At 39.3% G+C, this 16831-nt stretch overlaps 1 protein-coding gene across 1 annotated transcript in view; it reads right to left on the bottom strand.

Moving 5' to 3' along the window:
- LOC143027097 (protein phosphatase 1 regulatory subunit 21) overlaps positions 1-15942 on the bottom strand; it is a 31946-nt gene extending 16004 nt beyond the window's left edge. The window contains exons 1-12 of the mRNA XM_076188065.1: positions 15773-15942; positions 10364-10432; positions 9115-9240; positions 8045-8128; positions 7765-7923; positions 7325-7523; positions 6997-7181; positions 6114-6304; positions 5820-5956; positions 4697-4789; positions 2169-2296; positions 1718-1855 (exon numbers count right to left, since the gene is read on the bottom strand). Of these exons, the coding sequence (XP_076044180.1) occupies positions 1718-1855; positions 2169-2296; positions 4697-4789; positions 5820-5956; positions 6114-6304; positions 6997-7181; positions 7325-7523; positions 7765-7923; positions 8045-8128; positions 9115-9240; positions 10364-10432; positions 15773-15829 (1566 nt within the window). The 5' untranslated portion in view covers positions 15830-15942. The remainder of the gene's footprint in view (positions 1-1717; positions 1856-2168; positions 2297-4696; positions 4790-5819; positions 5957-6113; positions 6305-6996; positions 7182-7324; positions 7524-7764; positions 7924-8044; positions 8129-9114; positions 9241-10363; positions 10433-15772) is intronic.
- Positions 15943-16831: the final 889 nt, after the last annotated feature.

Below are 16831 nucleotides of genomic sequence, written 5' to 3' on the forward strand. Positions count from 1 at the left end.
AGAGGGATAGATGGGATGAAAGGGACTTTGAGCAAGAGGGGAATGTCTGTTGAGCAAGGAAGGGAGAAGACAGGGGATGGATGCAAGTGGAGAATGATTGTGCATGGATATTTCTGATGCAGCCTGACAGGATTTCTTTCCATCTTCTCTATTTTCCACATGGGGGGGATGAAGAGAGGGAGGATGGGGGCTTGTAAGTGAAACAAAACTGCTGTGGATGTGCTGTGTCTTGCTGCAGTGCTTCCGCCCCAGCCAGTGGGCAGGAGACAGGGATGATTCTTCATCCATGAGGAGCTAAGATAAATGAGAAATAAGGGTGGTGGATGAGAGTGGAATGGGTGGGAGTAGGTGGACACCTTTGACTTGGTTACCTACCTTGTAGGGGAGAAGCCCTTGGTATAGAGATAGATAGCTATCACAATGGCAAAATGCATTTCTCTAGTAGCCCAATATCACATATGAGAACACTGCAAGGTATGCAACACCTTCTGGCAGCAACCTTGCAGGTCTGGTGTTTTGCTGATACTGTTAGGTCATTCTATGATGAGAGCACAATGGAGATGTGTTATGGACACAGGGTAGGAAGGTCATTACATGAATATCATATATAGGCTATATATACTAAAGGTCTTTTCCCCATTATAGAAAGTGTTGCCAAGTCAAAACATTTACCCATTCTTTGCCCTCGCACATTCATCTGAAAATTCATTTGGTATCCCATCCATCTTAGCTTCTTATGGATGAAGGATCATTCTTGTTCCCTGCTAACTGCTCTGCTCAGAGGCAATGCAACAAGACACAGCACCTCCACACAAGGGTCAAACAGCCAAAGCTGGTGTACCCCTACTGCTTCACTACATGGCAATTCCACCAACCCCTGCATTCACTCAAGAAATTACAAACCGGTTGAGAATTTCCTTCAGGTCCCATCCTTTCCTCATCCACTCACAAAATCTCTTTCACTCACACCTACCTCTTCCCCTCACCCTTTCCTGCTCAACAGATATTCCTCTTATATCCAATGTCCATATCACACCATCCACCTGCCTCATTCTTGGTCTTTCCCTGAAGGTTCCCCCATACACTTCTGCCTTCCACACTTATAGCTAGTCTTTTCTCACTTATTCTTTCCATGTGCCCAAACCAACAATATTCTTTGATCAAAACCATCTGCCAGCTCTCTGCATCACCTCTAAGTTTCTCTGACATGTAGGTGACCCCCCTTATTCTTAACCTCTTCAATATAAGTCAAATTCTCATACACAGCATCGGCTGCCTGAGGTACGATGATTGATGCATCACAATACTCATGGTACAGAATATAAAGTAACTGCTGTACTACTCATTCTCTTTCAATGAGTAATAATCAACACAGAATAAGTGACCAAGCCAGTTCACAGAATTCAGGGGTCACTCAGCTACAACCACAAAATAAGTACAAGTATAATCAAGATGCCAACACCAGCATCCTTGTATATCCACTTGCACCTCATGATGCTTACATAGGCATCATCGAACAGAAGAGGTTAAACACTATTATAAAAATATCTAGGCTCTTTCTTCATGTCTCATTTGAATTCCGAATTGCTGCTTCACAAACCTTATCATATTAATGTTGATTAGGTTTAATGTCACAAACTTCCCCCTAATGGGAGGCTAGGACAGTGAGATTTGTAGCACGGAATTTAATGAACCATGCAGATAATGTAAAACTAACCTGTGCAGTCGCTGTCATGTAGGTGACTGCTCTCTGATAAAACTGTGCTACAGATGGATGAGGAGAAGAAGGAGTGGATGGAGAAGACCCTCCCTGACTCCAACAATGAAGAACTTGTTCACCAAAAAGAGCTGACATCTAGAAAAAAAAAATTAAAACTAATTCAACAAAAAGAGTCAGTACTTAAATAAGAAAATATGAAAGTTTAAACTGTTTTAGGTGAATTCAATTCATGAATAGCAGAAATATTGATGATTTTCATGGTAAAACTTATATATTTTATAAAAGAAATTCAGGTACTTTGTGATGACCAAAATAAAACTGTACTGCAAAAAATTAATGTAAAGTCATTCAAATAATCTTATCATATACAGAATTAAATGTGTACAGAGACAATACATTCACACTCACATAAATATCATCAAAGAAAATCCTTTGGATTGAATGTTACCTTGCCAACAGCAACAGACATTGTCACAAAAGAAGACATGACTTTTTCATTGGCTTCTTTGGCTTGAAGTTCAACAGATGGAAGATCTTTTTCATGTGTCAGTAATTTCTGCCATGCACTACTTGCTCCTACATTAAAAAAAAAGAAAAGAAAAAGAGAATTTACCATATAATATGAAGTGCTAGAAGCTGGAAATCAATGGTCTAGTGTCCTTAGTGTCGTTCTATGCCTTGTTTCCATCCAAAACAAAAGAAATCGACAGGCAAAGAACATATGCATTTGTATCAGGTGCAATGAAGATTTTGCTAGCAGGATTCATATGCAGCATGGGGACACCAATATATCTTCATCAATTGCAATATGCTGCATGTCAACACCCAAAACACTTGTGTGGTTTAGCTAAGCTAAACTTGATTCCCATTGGCTTAGTCTTTACTGATGTCAGACTGCGCATTTTCCAGCATACCTCGTTGAAAATTCCTCTCCAAACCACAGCACCACTAGCTGCCTTGGTGACTTTTTTCCCATCATACTGCATCTACTATCATGTCACAAAATGGGTTACCTAGTGATTAATTACTGAAGAAAAGATAGGGGTTGACAGGCAAACAAAAAAGAAGTCATCAACATGTTGAGGAATGGACAAAGAATGGTTGATGTTGCTTAGCCCTTCAGGGTAAACAAATCTACAATCGCCAAGTTTTCATTCAACTTCTTCAAGATGAAAACGGAGAAGCTTGTGCCACTGTAAACAAAAGAAAAATGATCCCACTTACCACACAACTGGTTGCCATAAAACCTACAACTTTCTTCAATGTTGTGGTTAGAAAAACCAATAATGAAATCTCACCAAATCCAGTTATAAGTGTTAAAGCAATTCATATATAATGCAACACAAAGCTAGTAACAATTACCAACACTGAACCTGACACCAATGTAAATACTTTATATTCATCTTTCTACATAATGAATAAATCCACCAATCTGTTGTCTTTGTTCTCTTGCAAGAGATCGAAACTCAAGTATCCGACAAAAGCCCCTCAGGGAGACGGAACTGTTAGGCCAAACAATCAAAGGACAACAACATCAACAACAACTCACAGGATGGCAGGGCACTCAAAGAAGTTATGAACTGTTGTTTGTACTTAGTTAATATTTAGCTGTGTAAAATAATTTTCTGTGTCACTAATTATTGTAGGCATGCGTTGTCTGTTTCTGGGTCGAATAATTTTATTCTAAGACAAGTACCACTACGCCTATACACTATTTATCCATCCAAGGGCTTTTTCCCCCTTATCAGGGAGGTAGCTAAGTCAAAAGGCATCCATTCCCACCCATTTCATCCCTACCCACTCCTCTCCCATCCACCACCCTTTCCCCCCTCTCATCTTAGCTCCTCATGGATAATGGGTCATCCCTGTATCCCTAGATTTCTCAGATTCCTGACCTATACACAGAAAAGAAAAACACACCAGAGACACACAACAGTCAAGCCAGCCCATCCTCATTTGGGTTACCACCCAACACGGAAATATTTATTACTGACAAGGAATCTATACTTTTCAAAGAGAGAGAGAGGTAGAGAGAGAGAGAGGTAGAGAGAGAGAGAGAGAGGTAGAGAGAGAGAGAGAGAGGTAGAGAGAGAGAGAGAGAGAGGTAGAGAGAGAGAGAGAGAGGTAGAGAGAGAGAGAGAGGTAGAGAGAGAGAGAGAGAGGTAGATAGAAATAGAGATAGAGAGACAAACTAAGAGAGACTGACAGAGGGAGAGAGATAGGAACCATGCAATATTTTCACCATTTGACACACATCTCTCACCATCATGTCATGTAGTGGTGGGAAACACCTGCACAGTGTGCCATCACTCTTCAGAGGAGAAGAATCGAGTCTTGGCTCCCAGTCTTTCAATACAAGTTCACAATCTCCTCTCATCTCCAACTGAAGGGCACTCTGTCTTTAGTCTCAGACCACTCCCAATACAGTATTTCATCAACTTCCTGTTCCTCCTCCATTTTGCAAGTGAGAAAAGACAATCCTTATCTTCCTTTCTATTAACTAATGGCACTGAATCAAAATCCAGTTCACACATACCATCAGTGCAATCCATCTGTTGCCCCAGTTCTCTCAGAATACTCACAGCAAAATACATGGAAACAACAACTAAGCTGACCCACAATGGCTTGTGAAGAAACTTGGTACTGTTACATGTGTTGTGTGAATGTTAGGATCTAAAAGATACTGTGTTTTGTATCTTCTATTTAGTGTCTACGTCTGGGGCATGCAGTGTCCATTTCCAGAACAATTCTGAGTTAATACTCTTTCACTGCTGGATGATGACTTGAAGTTTGACTAATGTGATTCTTGTGTGTTAAGGGAATCCTTGCTCTTCTGGAACTATGCCTGGGAGTATCATCTAAGTGAATGCTTTCCTTTGGGTAACCCACTTATACGAGGTGATAAGGCCTTTTGGTACCACTTGAGGCAGGCATTTATATTAGCCTATATGGATAATACTGTGTTATTTGTCTCACCTTTAACAGCCACATTGAGATGTTGTAGCCTGGCACTGAAGAGCTTGAGCAAGTGCCCCTGGGCATTCGGGGGTAGATTGGCATGTGGCACACCTTGAGTGAGTAAACAGTACACGTGTAAGTCACATGAATGTAGCCAAAATTACCAACATAAATATTTGTAATAAATATAGAAAGGTTAATCATATTATATGATGGCAAACAATAACATGTGGTTACAATGCAAAATATGTTATAGGGATTGGAGTAAATGTCTTTTGTACTTCCTTTTCCATACTCGACAGACATTCTGTGCGCATCCAAAGCCCCCCTTCACTTTATCCATCTACCGTTTTCTCAGTCTTCTTCTTAAGCTCACTCCATCCACTTCGGTTTTCAATATTCTTGTTTATTGGTCTTTCCTCATTCATTCTATCCATGTACCCATGTCACCCTATCCAACAGCTCCCTACCTATCCCTGCTCTCTACCTCACCTCCACATTTCTCATTATCCAATCTTGTATTACCTATTATATTTCCCACACACCTCATCTCAGAAACATTGATCTCTTTCTCTTTCCCTTCCTAATACAGACGCTCCTCTACTTACGTTCATTCGTTTTACGTTTTTTGATTTTACGTTTGAACTGACTGTAAAAAAAAAATTGTAAATTTTTTTTTCAGTGAATTTTTTAGTTTAGCGCGCTCTCCGTAGTTCAAGCGATACTTACACATGACGCTGCGTCCATTGTTTACATTGCACAAACGACAGACTGTTATTATTTTACAATGTTATGTGTATAATTAATTATTTAGGGGTGTTTTATAAGATACGGTAATAGAATTTATGGATGTATAGTACAGTAACAACTTACGTTCATTTTCAACTTACGTTCGGCCGTTCGGAACGTAACTAAAACGTAAGTTGAGGAGCGTCTGTATTCAAAGTCTGTTCCATCTAGCACCATGTGTACAATCACTCCTTCATACAACTCTCTCTTTGTACTCATCTTCAAATATTATTTCTCATAACATTTCACTCCATGAAGACACGTACTTGTTTCCATAATCCACATCCAACTCCACTCCATTCATAACCATATGTGACCCTAAATACTTGAAACTCTCCATGTTTAGACTTACTTTGCTGGGCAGTGAGAGATATGTATGATGACAGGGCTCCCCATGCTGATATCACTCGACTATATGCACAACTCCAATCTTTTGTGAGTTTCTCCAACTCACCACTGAAGTTGTTATTCTTGCATGCATCTTCAATACTAAAACAAAAGTGGTTTGGTAATATTCTTTGGCTTAGATCAATTTGAGTAAATAATGTTTACAAGACTCACAAAATTTTATCCTAAGAAATTCTACAAAGCCCTACTGAAAAGTATGTCTGATTATTTTTAAGAAAAGAAAATCTATTATCCTTACAACTGCTTGAAAGGTGGCAATATCTTCTGAAAGTGAGCGTGACATGCCGTAAAACTGGCACTGACTGTGTGAAGACCTGAGAGAGTCTCCAAGGCAACAAAGCCTTCGCTTGCTGCATTCTCAGCCAATGAGTTGTATGTCGTGTCCAGCGTGGACCAACAACCTCTCGAACTAACCATGTGTCTCATTAGCTGAAAGAAACCAAAGATGCTCGAATAATTAATCGTAAAAATATGAATATATGGAAATGTTTACAGCTGTGGACTTTGGAAAACGTGAAAATCCAAATCAATCTAAATGAGGGGTTACTCATTAACAATGTATTCATTCCTGGAGGGACCACTGACAGTTTCCTGTTAGTTCTTGTCCTACAAGACTGACATAAAAGAGAATCAACTCTCTGCTCTGCCAACCCTCAAATCCTGTCAACACCTAGACTACTCAGTCTCTGGACCAGGCATACAATCTCTATCAACTATATCTGTATTTCTTTCACCTTTTCACATAAGGAGAAGTGACAACCAGAGACTGATCCCCTCATCCTACTAGTGGATGAAGGATCCTCCTTGTCTCTTTCCAGATCTAAATTAATGCTCCAAGCCACAGCACTTCCATGGCAGGGCTCGACAGCTGAAGCTCCCCCTACTTCATCCTATTCTTATCCACTCAAGAAATTTATGTAGCAAACAATAATAGCTCTGAATGTAAATTATCCTAATCAAATACTAACAGAATTAAGCCAACCAGCTGGTTTAACAAAATATATTCAGTTTCCATTATACATGCACCTATCCTCTTAAGAAAAAAAAAAAAATAAAAATAAATGAATAAAATAAAATCTATAAATTTCAATACTTCATTAAACTGATGCATCCATGAATACCTTTTCTTTAACTGAAGATTCGGGCATAATAAACTCAATCCGATGAACATAGTTGTCATTGAAATTAATGAATGCTCTACACAGGTCTGAGACCAGACCCCCAAATTGTTCCACAAGACTTCGAGCAGTCAACTGTCCTCGTCCGCTTTGGCTTGGCACATTAAGAGAATTCAATTCTGTAATTTCTGGTACAAGAAAATTATTTCTCTGTGCATGAGACTGCTCTAAAAATGATTAAAGTGTTAAAAATAACATCAGATATACAAACAATTTCACCACAACAAATAATTAATTTTTCACCATCAAATGAGTACAAAAATGAACTAACTTTTGTCTGAGAATGGGATGTTTTTTTTCTGTTGTTCTGATTTACTACAGGACACCACTTCATTCTCCCTTACTTCCTTTTCCCCAAGTTTTTCATGCAACATGTCAATTTCTTCATGTGCACTCTTGAGCAATCCTTCATTACGCTTTGCTTCAAACTCTAAGTGTGACCTTTCAGACTCTATTTTCTCTTGAAGCTTCTGCAGATATAAAGTTATGAAAGTAGTGTATTTCATATAAAAGTATAGAAAAACAAAAACATCTCCATACCTACACAAAAATCAATCTATTACAAAAATTGTTGCACTACTTATTATTATAAAGTTATGGAAGCATTTCATATAAAATTATGAAAATAAAAATATCTTTATTCCTACATAAACAACAAATTATTAGCAAAATTGTTAAACTATTTTCTATCATATGCTTGCTTAAACAAACCTTGGATTCTTCCTGTTGTTTATTTAAATATTCTTTCTGCTTCTCAGTATGAACCATTGCTTCCTGAAGCCGAACTTCCAGCTCAGCCACTCTGGCAACATACCTATTCTCGGTCTCGGATAACTGAGCATGCAGTTTAGCATTCTCTTGAATCTTTGCCTGGAGTACAATTGAATTTTACCTTGATAATTAAGTGTAACTTATTTGTAAAGCTATATCTAAAGAAAAAATACTTTTTATCAGTACCATGGTGAATCCCTAAGCATGCCACAAGCTTTACCTGTAATTCTTCAGTGAGCACCGAATTATAAGGAGTTACATCTGATGAAGCCTCACCTTTCGGCCAAGATTTCTTGTTCTTAAACTGTAAGATACAACACCAAAACAAAATATGAAATTATTGCTCCTTCTGAGGGCTACTATAAAAACAACTGCTGCTTCAACTTTCACTGACAGGAAACTCACAAGCTCATAGTGTCTGTCAATATTCCTAAGGCTTCCCCAAAGATCTCTCAAGCAAAAAAAGTTGGACTGTTGTCCATATTGTATCAGTGCGGAAGTGTTTCTGTGTAACTGACTTGTAGTAGTAGTAGTAGGAAAGGAGCATTTGTTAATCATAGGTTCCCCCTTTATGTGAAAAAGTGGAGGGAATATTGTCCCCTACATTTAAGAATGCCCTGAAACACACTACCCATCTTCCAATGACAACCTTCATTCCCATTAACATCTGTCCAATTGCCCCTTTACATTTCTCTCTATCCAACTCAGCTCCACTCACTCTTCTCACTTCCTTCCATAACATAACTTTATTCTCTATAAAATTCTCCATCAAACACATCTTACATCTGTTATCCTCCTGGCCTCCCTTACCTTGTATGTTCCTTCTACCTTCTTCTCTGTATAAATTTTTCATATTCTCGTTTCTTTCCTGACACCAATGCCTCTCATATCCTCCTCATCCCACACACCACATTTGCAAACTTCCTCCTTGAAATATTCCTGTTCTTCATATACCCCCATTTTTCATTTACCTTTCAATACACTCCATACCTCTCTCAGCTTTACCTGGTATCTTTTCTCTTTCTACCTCTTATACAACTTGCTCACTTTAAGTACCTTTCTGCCCCCCTCACTTTTCTTTTTTCTCCACTTAACATCCATCCCCAATTTCTTTTCCATTATACTCTCTTCTGAACTTTTGGGTTTACTACATAATCCATTCCTTTCAACTACCTTCCCACCAGCCAGCATGTATTACTAAATAGCATTCAACTATAAATCATGAATAACTACTCAAATAGATTTATATTATCTGATATAATTATGAAATGACATCAAAATATGACAAACCTGCAGCTCTTCAAGGTCATCCTGCAATAAACTTAATCTGGTGGTAAGTTGCTGGTTACGAAAATTGAGTGAATCAATTTCTTGCTCAGCTCTTCTAAGAGATTGGTCCCTTAATTTAATCAAGTCCTAGAATGACAAACAAGAAATATATATGTTATAGATTTACTACTAGAATGATGAATAAAAATATATATATTCTATTTACCTATGAAATATATTTCATTACAATTAATGAAGACCTATTTTTACAACAAAGGTGAAAACTTGTTTCACAGAGTAAATCACATCAATAATGCTGAATAATGATTCTTAATAAAAAAGACATCCCTGTCATATACATACATATACCAAGGCTTTTTCCCCCTTACAAGGGAGGTAGCCAAAAAGAAAAAGGCATAAAATCATTACCACCCATTCCATCCCTAAATACACTCCACTCCCCTCCACCCTCCCTCTTATCTTAGCACCTCCTGTCATGTAATTACTATAAAATCTGCACAGCTCTTTCAATACTGCTGATAACTTTATTTACCTAACTGTAATACTATTCTGTACTTATACAATAAGCGAGTTGCATGCATGTGGTTCTATTTTTCTCCAATGAGCTTACCTAGTTTTCAATTCACTTATAGTCTTGGCTTGAGCTGTAGCTACTCTTGTGTTTTTCCAGAGTTTAGTGCATCTTCCTCCCCAAAAATCTTAGAGATATGTGTGTCAGATGACACATTCCCAGATTTTTCTCCTTTTTTGTTTTTGAACTGTTTCATTTCGCTCTGAACAATTCAATGATGGCCTTTTGAGCAAGTACCCATTTCCAATACTTGATATTTTCTGACACTGAAATTAATTTTACATTCTTGACCTCAGGCATATGTTACCTAAATAATCATTGCAACCTACAGTCCTCCTCATCTCTTATTCTTATCATGATCTTTGCATTATCTGTGAAATGATGTATGTGTCACTTATGTGATATCTATATCGGGGTATATGGGGATTTCCAAGTCAGTTCTGCACTTGCACTTCTACAAAAAAAAGTAAATAAATAAAATAAAACAAAATAAAATGCTGTGTTACAGAAAGTGAAACAAACTTGGTAGGTTCTATTCAAACATCATACAACATACCCTAAGTTATTAGGAAATAACTCAAGAACAAAACATCTTGAAACTAAATTCTACCTATTGTTTAAGAACCCTATGCAACTTAAAATATATTATTGAATGATATTCATTAATTTTTCACTTACAGTCAACTGTGAAGTCTTTCCTTGCTCCTCAACAACTGCCTTCTTCAGGACCTGGTTCTGTGCTCGCAACTGTTAAAGGAAAACAATATAGGTAATATCATGCAACATGTTAACATTGCTGTCACATCAGTTACAAGTCCCACAGTTCATCTGAACAAGATTGTGCAGCTATGGGAATCTCTTGGCAAGGTGTTGAGGAAGAAAAAGAATAAGAAAAGAAAAGGAGACACGGAAAGACAAGAGAGAGAGAGAGACAGAAAAACAAATTGAGAGAAGGGAGGGAGGGAGGGAGGGAGGGAGGGAGGGAGGGAGGGAGGGAGGGAGGGAGGGGAGAGAGAGAGAGAGAGAGAGAGAGAGAGAGAGAGAGAGAGAGAGAGAGAGAGAGAGAGAGAGAGAGAGAGAGAGAGAGAGAGAGAGAGAGAGAGAGGAGAGAGAGAGAGAGGAGAGAGAGAGAGAGAGAGAGAGAGAGAGAGAGAGAGAGAGAGAGAGAGAGAGAGAGGAGAGAGAGAGAGAGAGAGAGAGAGAGAGACAGAGAGAGAGAGAGAGAGAGACAGAGAGAGAGAGACAGAGAGAGAGAGACAGAGAGAGAGAGACAGAGAGAGAGAGACAGAGAGAGAGAGACAGAGAGAGAGAGACAGAGAGAGAGAGACAGAGAGAGAGAGACAGAGAGAGAGAGACAGAGAGAGACAGAGAGAGACAGAGAGAGACAGAGAGAGACAGAGAGAGACAGAGAGAGACAGAGAGAGACAGAGAGAGAGAGAGAGAGAGAGAGACAGAGAGAGAGAGACAGAGAGAGAGAGAGACAGAGACAGAGAGAGAGAGAGAGAGAGAGAAACATAAGAACAAAGGAGACTGCAAGAGACCATAAGGCCTACACTAGGCAGCTCCGTATCCATCACCACCTGTCATCCCCATCCATAAAGTTGTCTAATCGTAATTTAAAACAACTGATAGTTTCAGCGCTTACGACATGGTTACTAAGTTTATTCCATTCATCGACCACCCTATTAGTAAACCAATTCTTGCCTATTTCCTTCTTAAATCTAAATTTGCCCAGTTTATACCCATTACTGCAAATCCTGCCCTGTTGTTTTATTATGATGACCTTGTTTGCTTCACCCTTGTTATAGCCTTTGATCCACTTGAACACTTCTATTAGATCACCCTGCACTCTGCGTCTTTCCAGAGAGTGTAAGCTTAGGTGCCTAAGCCTCTCTTCATAAGGCAAATTTCCGAGTCCATGTATTATTTTGGTCATTCTTCTCTGTACTGATTCTAGTGAATTTATGTCCATTTTGTAGGACGGAGACCAAAACTGTACCACATAGTCAAGGATGGGTCTAACTATCGCTAGATAGAGTTTAATAATTACCTCTGCACTTCTATTCGTTACCATTCTAGCAATGAAGCATAATGCTCTGTTAGCTTTATTTCTGGTGCTAATGCACTGCTTCCTGGTTTTAAGGTCCAGACTCACCAGAACTCCCAAGTCCCTCTCGCACACAGATTTCTCTAAAAACGTGTTATCTAAGTTGTATCTATTTTCGGGGAGACAGAGAGAAAGAAGGGAGAGAGAGAGAAAAAGAAGGGAGAGAGGGAAAAAGAAGGGAGAGAGAGAAAAAGAAGGGAGAGAGAGAAAGAAGAGAGAGAGAGAGAGAGAGAGAGAGAGAGAGAGAGAGAGAGAGAGAGAGAGAGAGAGAGAGAGAGAGAGAGAGAGAGAGAGAGAAGGGAGACAGAGAGAGAGAAGAGAGAGAGAGAGAGAGAAGGGAGAGAGAGAGAGAGAAGGGAGACAGAGAGAGAGAAGGGAGACAGAGAGAGAGAAGGGAGACAGAGAGAGAAAAGAGAGACAGAGAGAGAAAAGAGAGACAGAGAGAGAAAAGAGAGACAGAGAGAGAAAAGAGAGAAAAGAGAGACAGAGAGAGAAAAGGGAGACAGAGAGAGAAAGGGAGGGAGAGATCGAGAGAGAGAAAAGACAGAGAGAAAATGGAGAAAGAAAAGGGAAAGAAAAAGGCAAAAGAGAAAGAAAAGGGAAAGAAAAGGGGGAGAGAAAGAGATATGTACATATGATGATAATTAACTCATTTATTCTAGGAGCACAAGGATGATGGATTTACAGTTCAATGAGAGCCTTTCATTATCAACCATACAAAAATAAAATAAATAAATACTACTGTTATTAACAGTTTCAAACAGAAGCCTAATGGTGAAACCTCCAGTATTCTGAGTATTTGTTCAGAAGGGCACAGGAATCCTGAAGATCCTGTTTACAAATATGATTTCCTCCTTCAATCCCTTGGTGCAAAACATGAGATAATAATTTCTTTTTTGATAAAAACATCATACATACATATACCAAGGCTTTTTCCCCCTTACAAGGGAGGTAGCCAAAAAGGAAAAGGCATAAAATCATTCCCACCCATTCTATCCCTGAATACACTCCACACTCCCTCTTATCTTAGCACCTCCTGGATGACGGGTCATCCCTGCACTTTGTCCACTGCCCTGGGTCAGAAGCAGTGTCGCAAGACATAGCACATCCACAGCAAGGCCGCTTCATTAAATCGGCGACCCCCCTCTCCGTCCACCCATGCATAAAAAGAGAAGATGGGGAGAAATCCCTTAGGGCTGCGTCAAATTTTGCTCACACATACTACCTCACACCCCATCCCCCTGCCCATTCCACCTCATGCATCACATCATCATCCATATACAACCATTCTCCATTCACCCCTGTCTTCTGTCCTCTCCCGTCCTTCCTCAACAGATATTCCCCTCTTCCCCAAAGCCCCCTTCACCCCATCCATCCACCTCATCCTAGGACGTCCCCTCATGTTCACTCCCTCCACATCTGCCTTTCATATCTCTTTTACTAGTCTTTCTTCACTCATTCTTTCCATGTGTCCAAACCATCCTAATACTCTTTCATCAACCCTATCTCACAACTCCCTTTCCACTCCCGTTCTCCTCCTCACCTCCTCATTTCTCACTCTATCTAGCCTAGTAACCCCCATCATACTTCTCAGACACCTCATCTCAAACACATTCAAACTCCTTCTCTCTTCCTCTCTTATGTTCCATGTTTCTGCCCCATACAGTGCTGTTAGCACAATTACTCCTTCATACAGTCTCCTCTTAGCATCCATCCCCAAATGTCTATTCCTCATTACACCAATAGAAATTAATTAATCAACAAACATAAATATAGAATGGGTCACACATAAGAACATACTTGTCAAAAGTATGTGGTGCCTACTCTTTGTGGCTGTATATGACAAAAATAGGAAGGCATTTTCTGAGGTGAAATTATGTAGATAGAATGTATCAGCTATTTCCCTGCAGTCACACTGGGCCAACAGAGTGGAATGTGAGGGAGAACCCAGCCAGTTGCTTCCACACTGCCATTGGGTGAGCATTTACAGGTAACCCCTCTCTTCTGGACCTTGCCTTTTTTCACACTGATTTTCTTCATTTCCACAGGGTCCGTATCATTACCAAGGCTTCTACAAAGGTGTTAATTAAAGAAATAATTGACAAAATCAATGTTCTAAAGAAGGCAGGCCACGGAACTAAAGAAATCAGTGAAATGTTGAAGGTAGCCAAGTCCAAAGTCAAGAGATACTTGGTGTGATTTCAGGAAGGAGGAGGGCTGGAAATACCATCCCAGTAACCTGGTGCAGGGGGTCCTAAGAAAACTTTTACTTCATAGATTTTGCTTTTTTATTTTAGTGGATTTGACTCTCAAGAATGCTTTAAGATTCTCAAAAACCCTTGGAGAAATTTTCTTAGGATGCCCTATCCTAGGTTTCTGGGATGGTATCTCCAGCCTACCTCCCTCCTGAAATCGCACCATGTATCTCTTGATTTTGGACTATACCATCTTCAACAGTTCACTGATTTCTTTAGTTCCATGGCCTGCCTTCTTTAGTCTAATGATTTGGGCAATCATTTCTTTAGTTAATTCCTTTGTAGGAGCTGTGGTAATCATACATACCCTAGGGAAATGAAGAAAACCAGTGTCAAAAAGGGCAAGGTCCCAAGGAAAGGGGTTACTTGTAAATGCTCTTCCTACTGCAGTGTGGAAGTGACTGGCTGGGCTCTCCCTCACATTCCACTCTACTGGCCCAGTGTGACAGTAAGGGGTTGCCAGATACATTCTATCCACATAATTTCATCTCAGAAAATGATTCCTATTTTTGTCATGAATATGTGGCCACAGGGAGAAGGCGCTGCATACTTTTGATGAGGACAGTGAGTCCTCCTTATACGGTAATTCTTTATCTGGTAAATTCACAGTTATGGTATTTGGTAATTACTACCCTTGATGGGGGATGAGGTAGTATGTGTGAGCAAATTTTGATGGAGCCTAAAGGGATTTCTCTCTGTCTTCTCCTTTATGCATGGGGGGACGGAGTGGGGAGGTCGCCGATTTAATGAAGTGGCCTTGCTGTGGATGTGCTGTGTCTTGCGACAATGCTTCTGACCCAGGGCAGTGGACAAGGTGCAGGGATGACCCGTCATCCAGGAGGTGCTAAGATGAGAGGGAGGGTGGAGGGGTGTGGAGTGCATTCAGGGATGGAATGGGTGGGAATGATTTTATGCCTTTTCCTTTTTGGCTACCTTCCTTGTAAGGGGGAAAAAGCCTTGGTATATATATGTATGTACTACCCTTGATTCTATTTACAGTAAGAAAAATTCACAGATACAGTATCCGCTAGATATTTTGAAGAGGAAAGAGCAGGGAGAAAGTACATCTGCCATATCCTATTATTACATGTTATAATGGGTTTAGTATACGGTAATTTCAATTTGCGGTAAGGTTTTCAGGAACGAATATGTACCGTATAACAAGGACTAACTGTAGTAAGGATAAATTTTAGAGGGACTTCTCATATGCACAGCTGAAGAACAACATGGTTCTATAAAAAGGTATGATAAAGGAAACAATATTGGGATTACAAGAGACAGAAACCAAGTGTCAAAGTCACGAAAATGAGCAAAGAATGACATGTTATACTTAGGCAAGAATGGAATAAAGTATGTCAAAGATGGACACAATTGTGACAATAGCAATTATGCACCCATCTTTTGAAAGGCTACTCTGGTCATATATAGTAACAGATCAATCTAATGACGTAAGCATGACACAATTACATTTACAGCGAATTTCTTGCAAGTTTCAGGTGTTTCACATCATACGCCATTATATTTGTGCTTACGTGTCATTTTCTAATTACAGTACCGCCTATGCCTTTCAATGTTCACAAAAACTTAATTTCCGTTAAAAAATATTATCAATCAAAGTCAGGATAAACAAGATATCTACAATTATCAACAGACTTAAAATCCCCTTCAACCCCCTGCTCGCCTGATTTTAACATCAACGTACGCAATTCTATTAGTTAGTCTTACCTTAGTATATTCTGACGCTAATTTCTGATATTTCGCTTGTATATCAGGAGATTCCATTATGAGATGCAAGGCAGTCACAATCAGTGCTGCAGCACTATTTTTCTTAAATTGTACTATTACCGTACATCTGACATTCCGATGTAAACACAAATAATCAGCTGAAGACTCCTCCTTATCATGAAGTATTATATGTGAAAATTGAAACATATGTAGGACGTGAAACAATTATTCATTAATATAAGTTATCATAGTTTTCTTCTAGTTTAGATGTTTCCTCTGCACCTGTTCAATTTATCTTGTTTTCAATACTAATTTTCCAAAAATACTAACTGTGTTTTATCAGCAACTGTGGTTATTTTAACGGTAACTATTATTTTTTTTTTTAATTATAAGAGCCGCTGCTGACTGGCACGTCTCTGGTGATGATTAGGGAAATCCTCATGAATAAAGGTACATGGGGTACCGTCAATATGGCGACATTGACCATTGCGCGCCTTATAGATATAGTGGGCTCCACAGATCATATTGGATGAGGTGACACCAAAATTATATATCACTTAAAACTAGGTGGCGAGGTGAGGTTACCACTACAACATACAGTATTATCAACCATAGAAGCACAATCAATGTAAAACCGGTCGTTCCTGTTGGATCATCATCATCATTAAGTTCCAAACTCACTACTTCCTGTGTTTACTGGCAATGCACCGCCCAATATAAGCACTGTGCAAACGGTTATAAGGCTTGGTCATTAAATAACCTGAAGAAGATGAATATACACTTAAAACATGACAATGTGTCACAAGACCGGACCGGAGAGTTTGATGGAAGGAAACCTTATACAGTATAACTACAAGACAGTCACACCTGTTTTACTATCGAGGTAAGAGCGAAAGACCTAGTGAAGTGACATTCTTGATTAATTGAGAGATTGCAATTAACGAGGTGTAATCACGCAATATCCAAGGTGCACTAGAAATAATTCAAAAGTTTGCACCAATTTCTAAGAGCTCCCTCTAGAACGATGTGGTTGCAATGGACAAAGGGAGACGTTTGTTG

This window comes from Oratosquilla oratoria, chromosome 7 (assembly GCF_046742065.1).
Source record: "Oratosquilla oratoria isolate Oo_2021 chromosome 7, ASM4674206v1, whole genome shotgun sequence".
NCBI classification, from domain to species: domain Eukaryota; kingdom Metazoa; phylum Arthropoda; class Malacostraca; order Stomatopoda; family Squillidae; genus Oratosquilla; species Oratosquilla oratoria.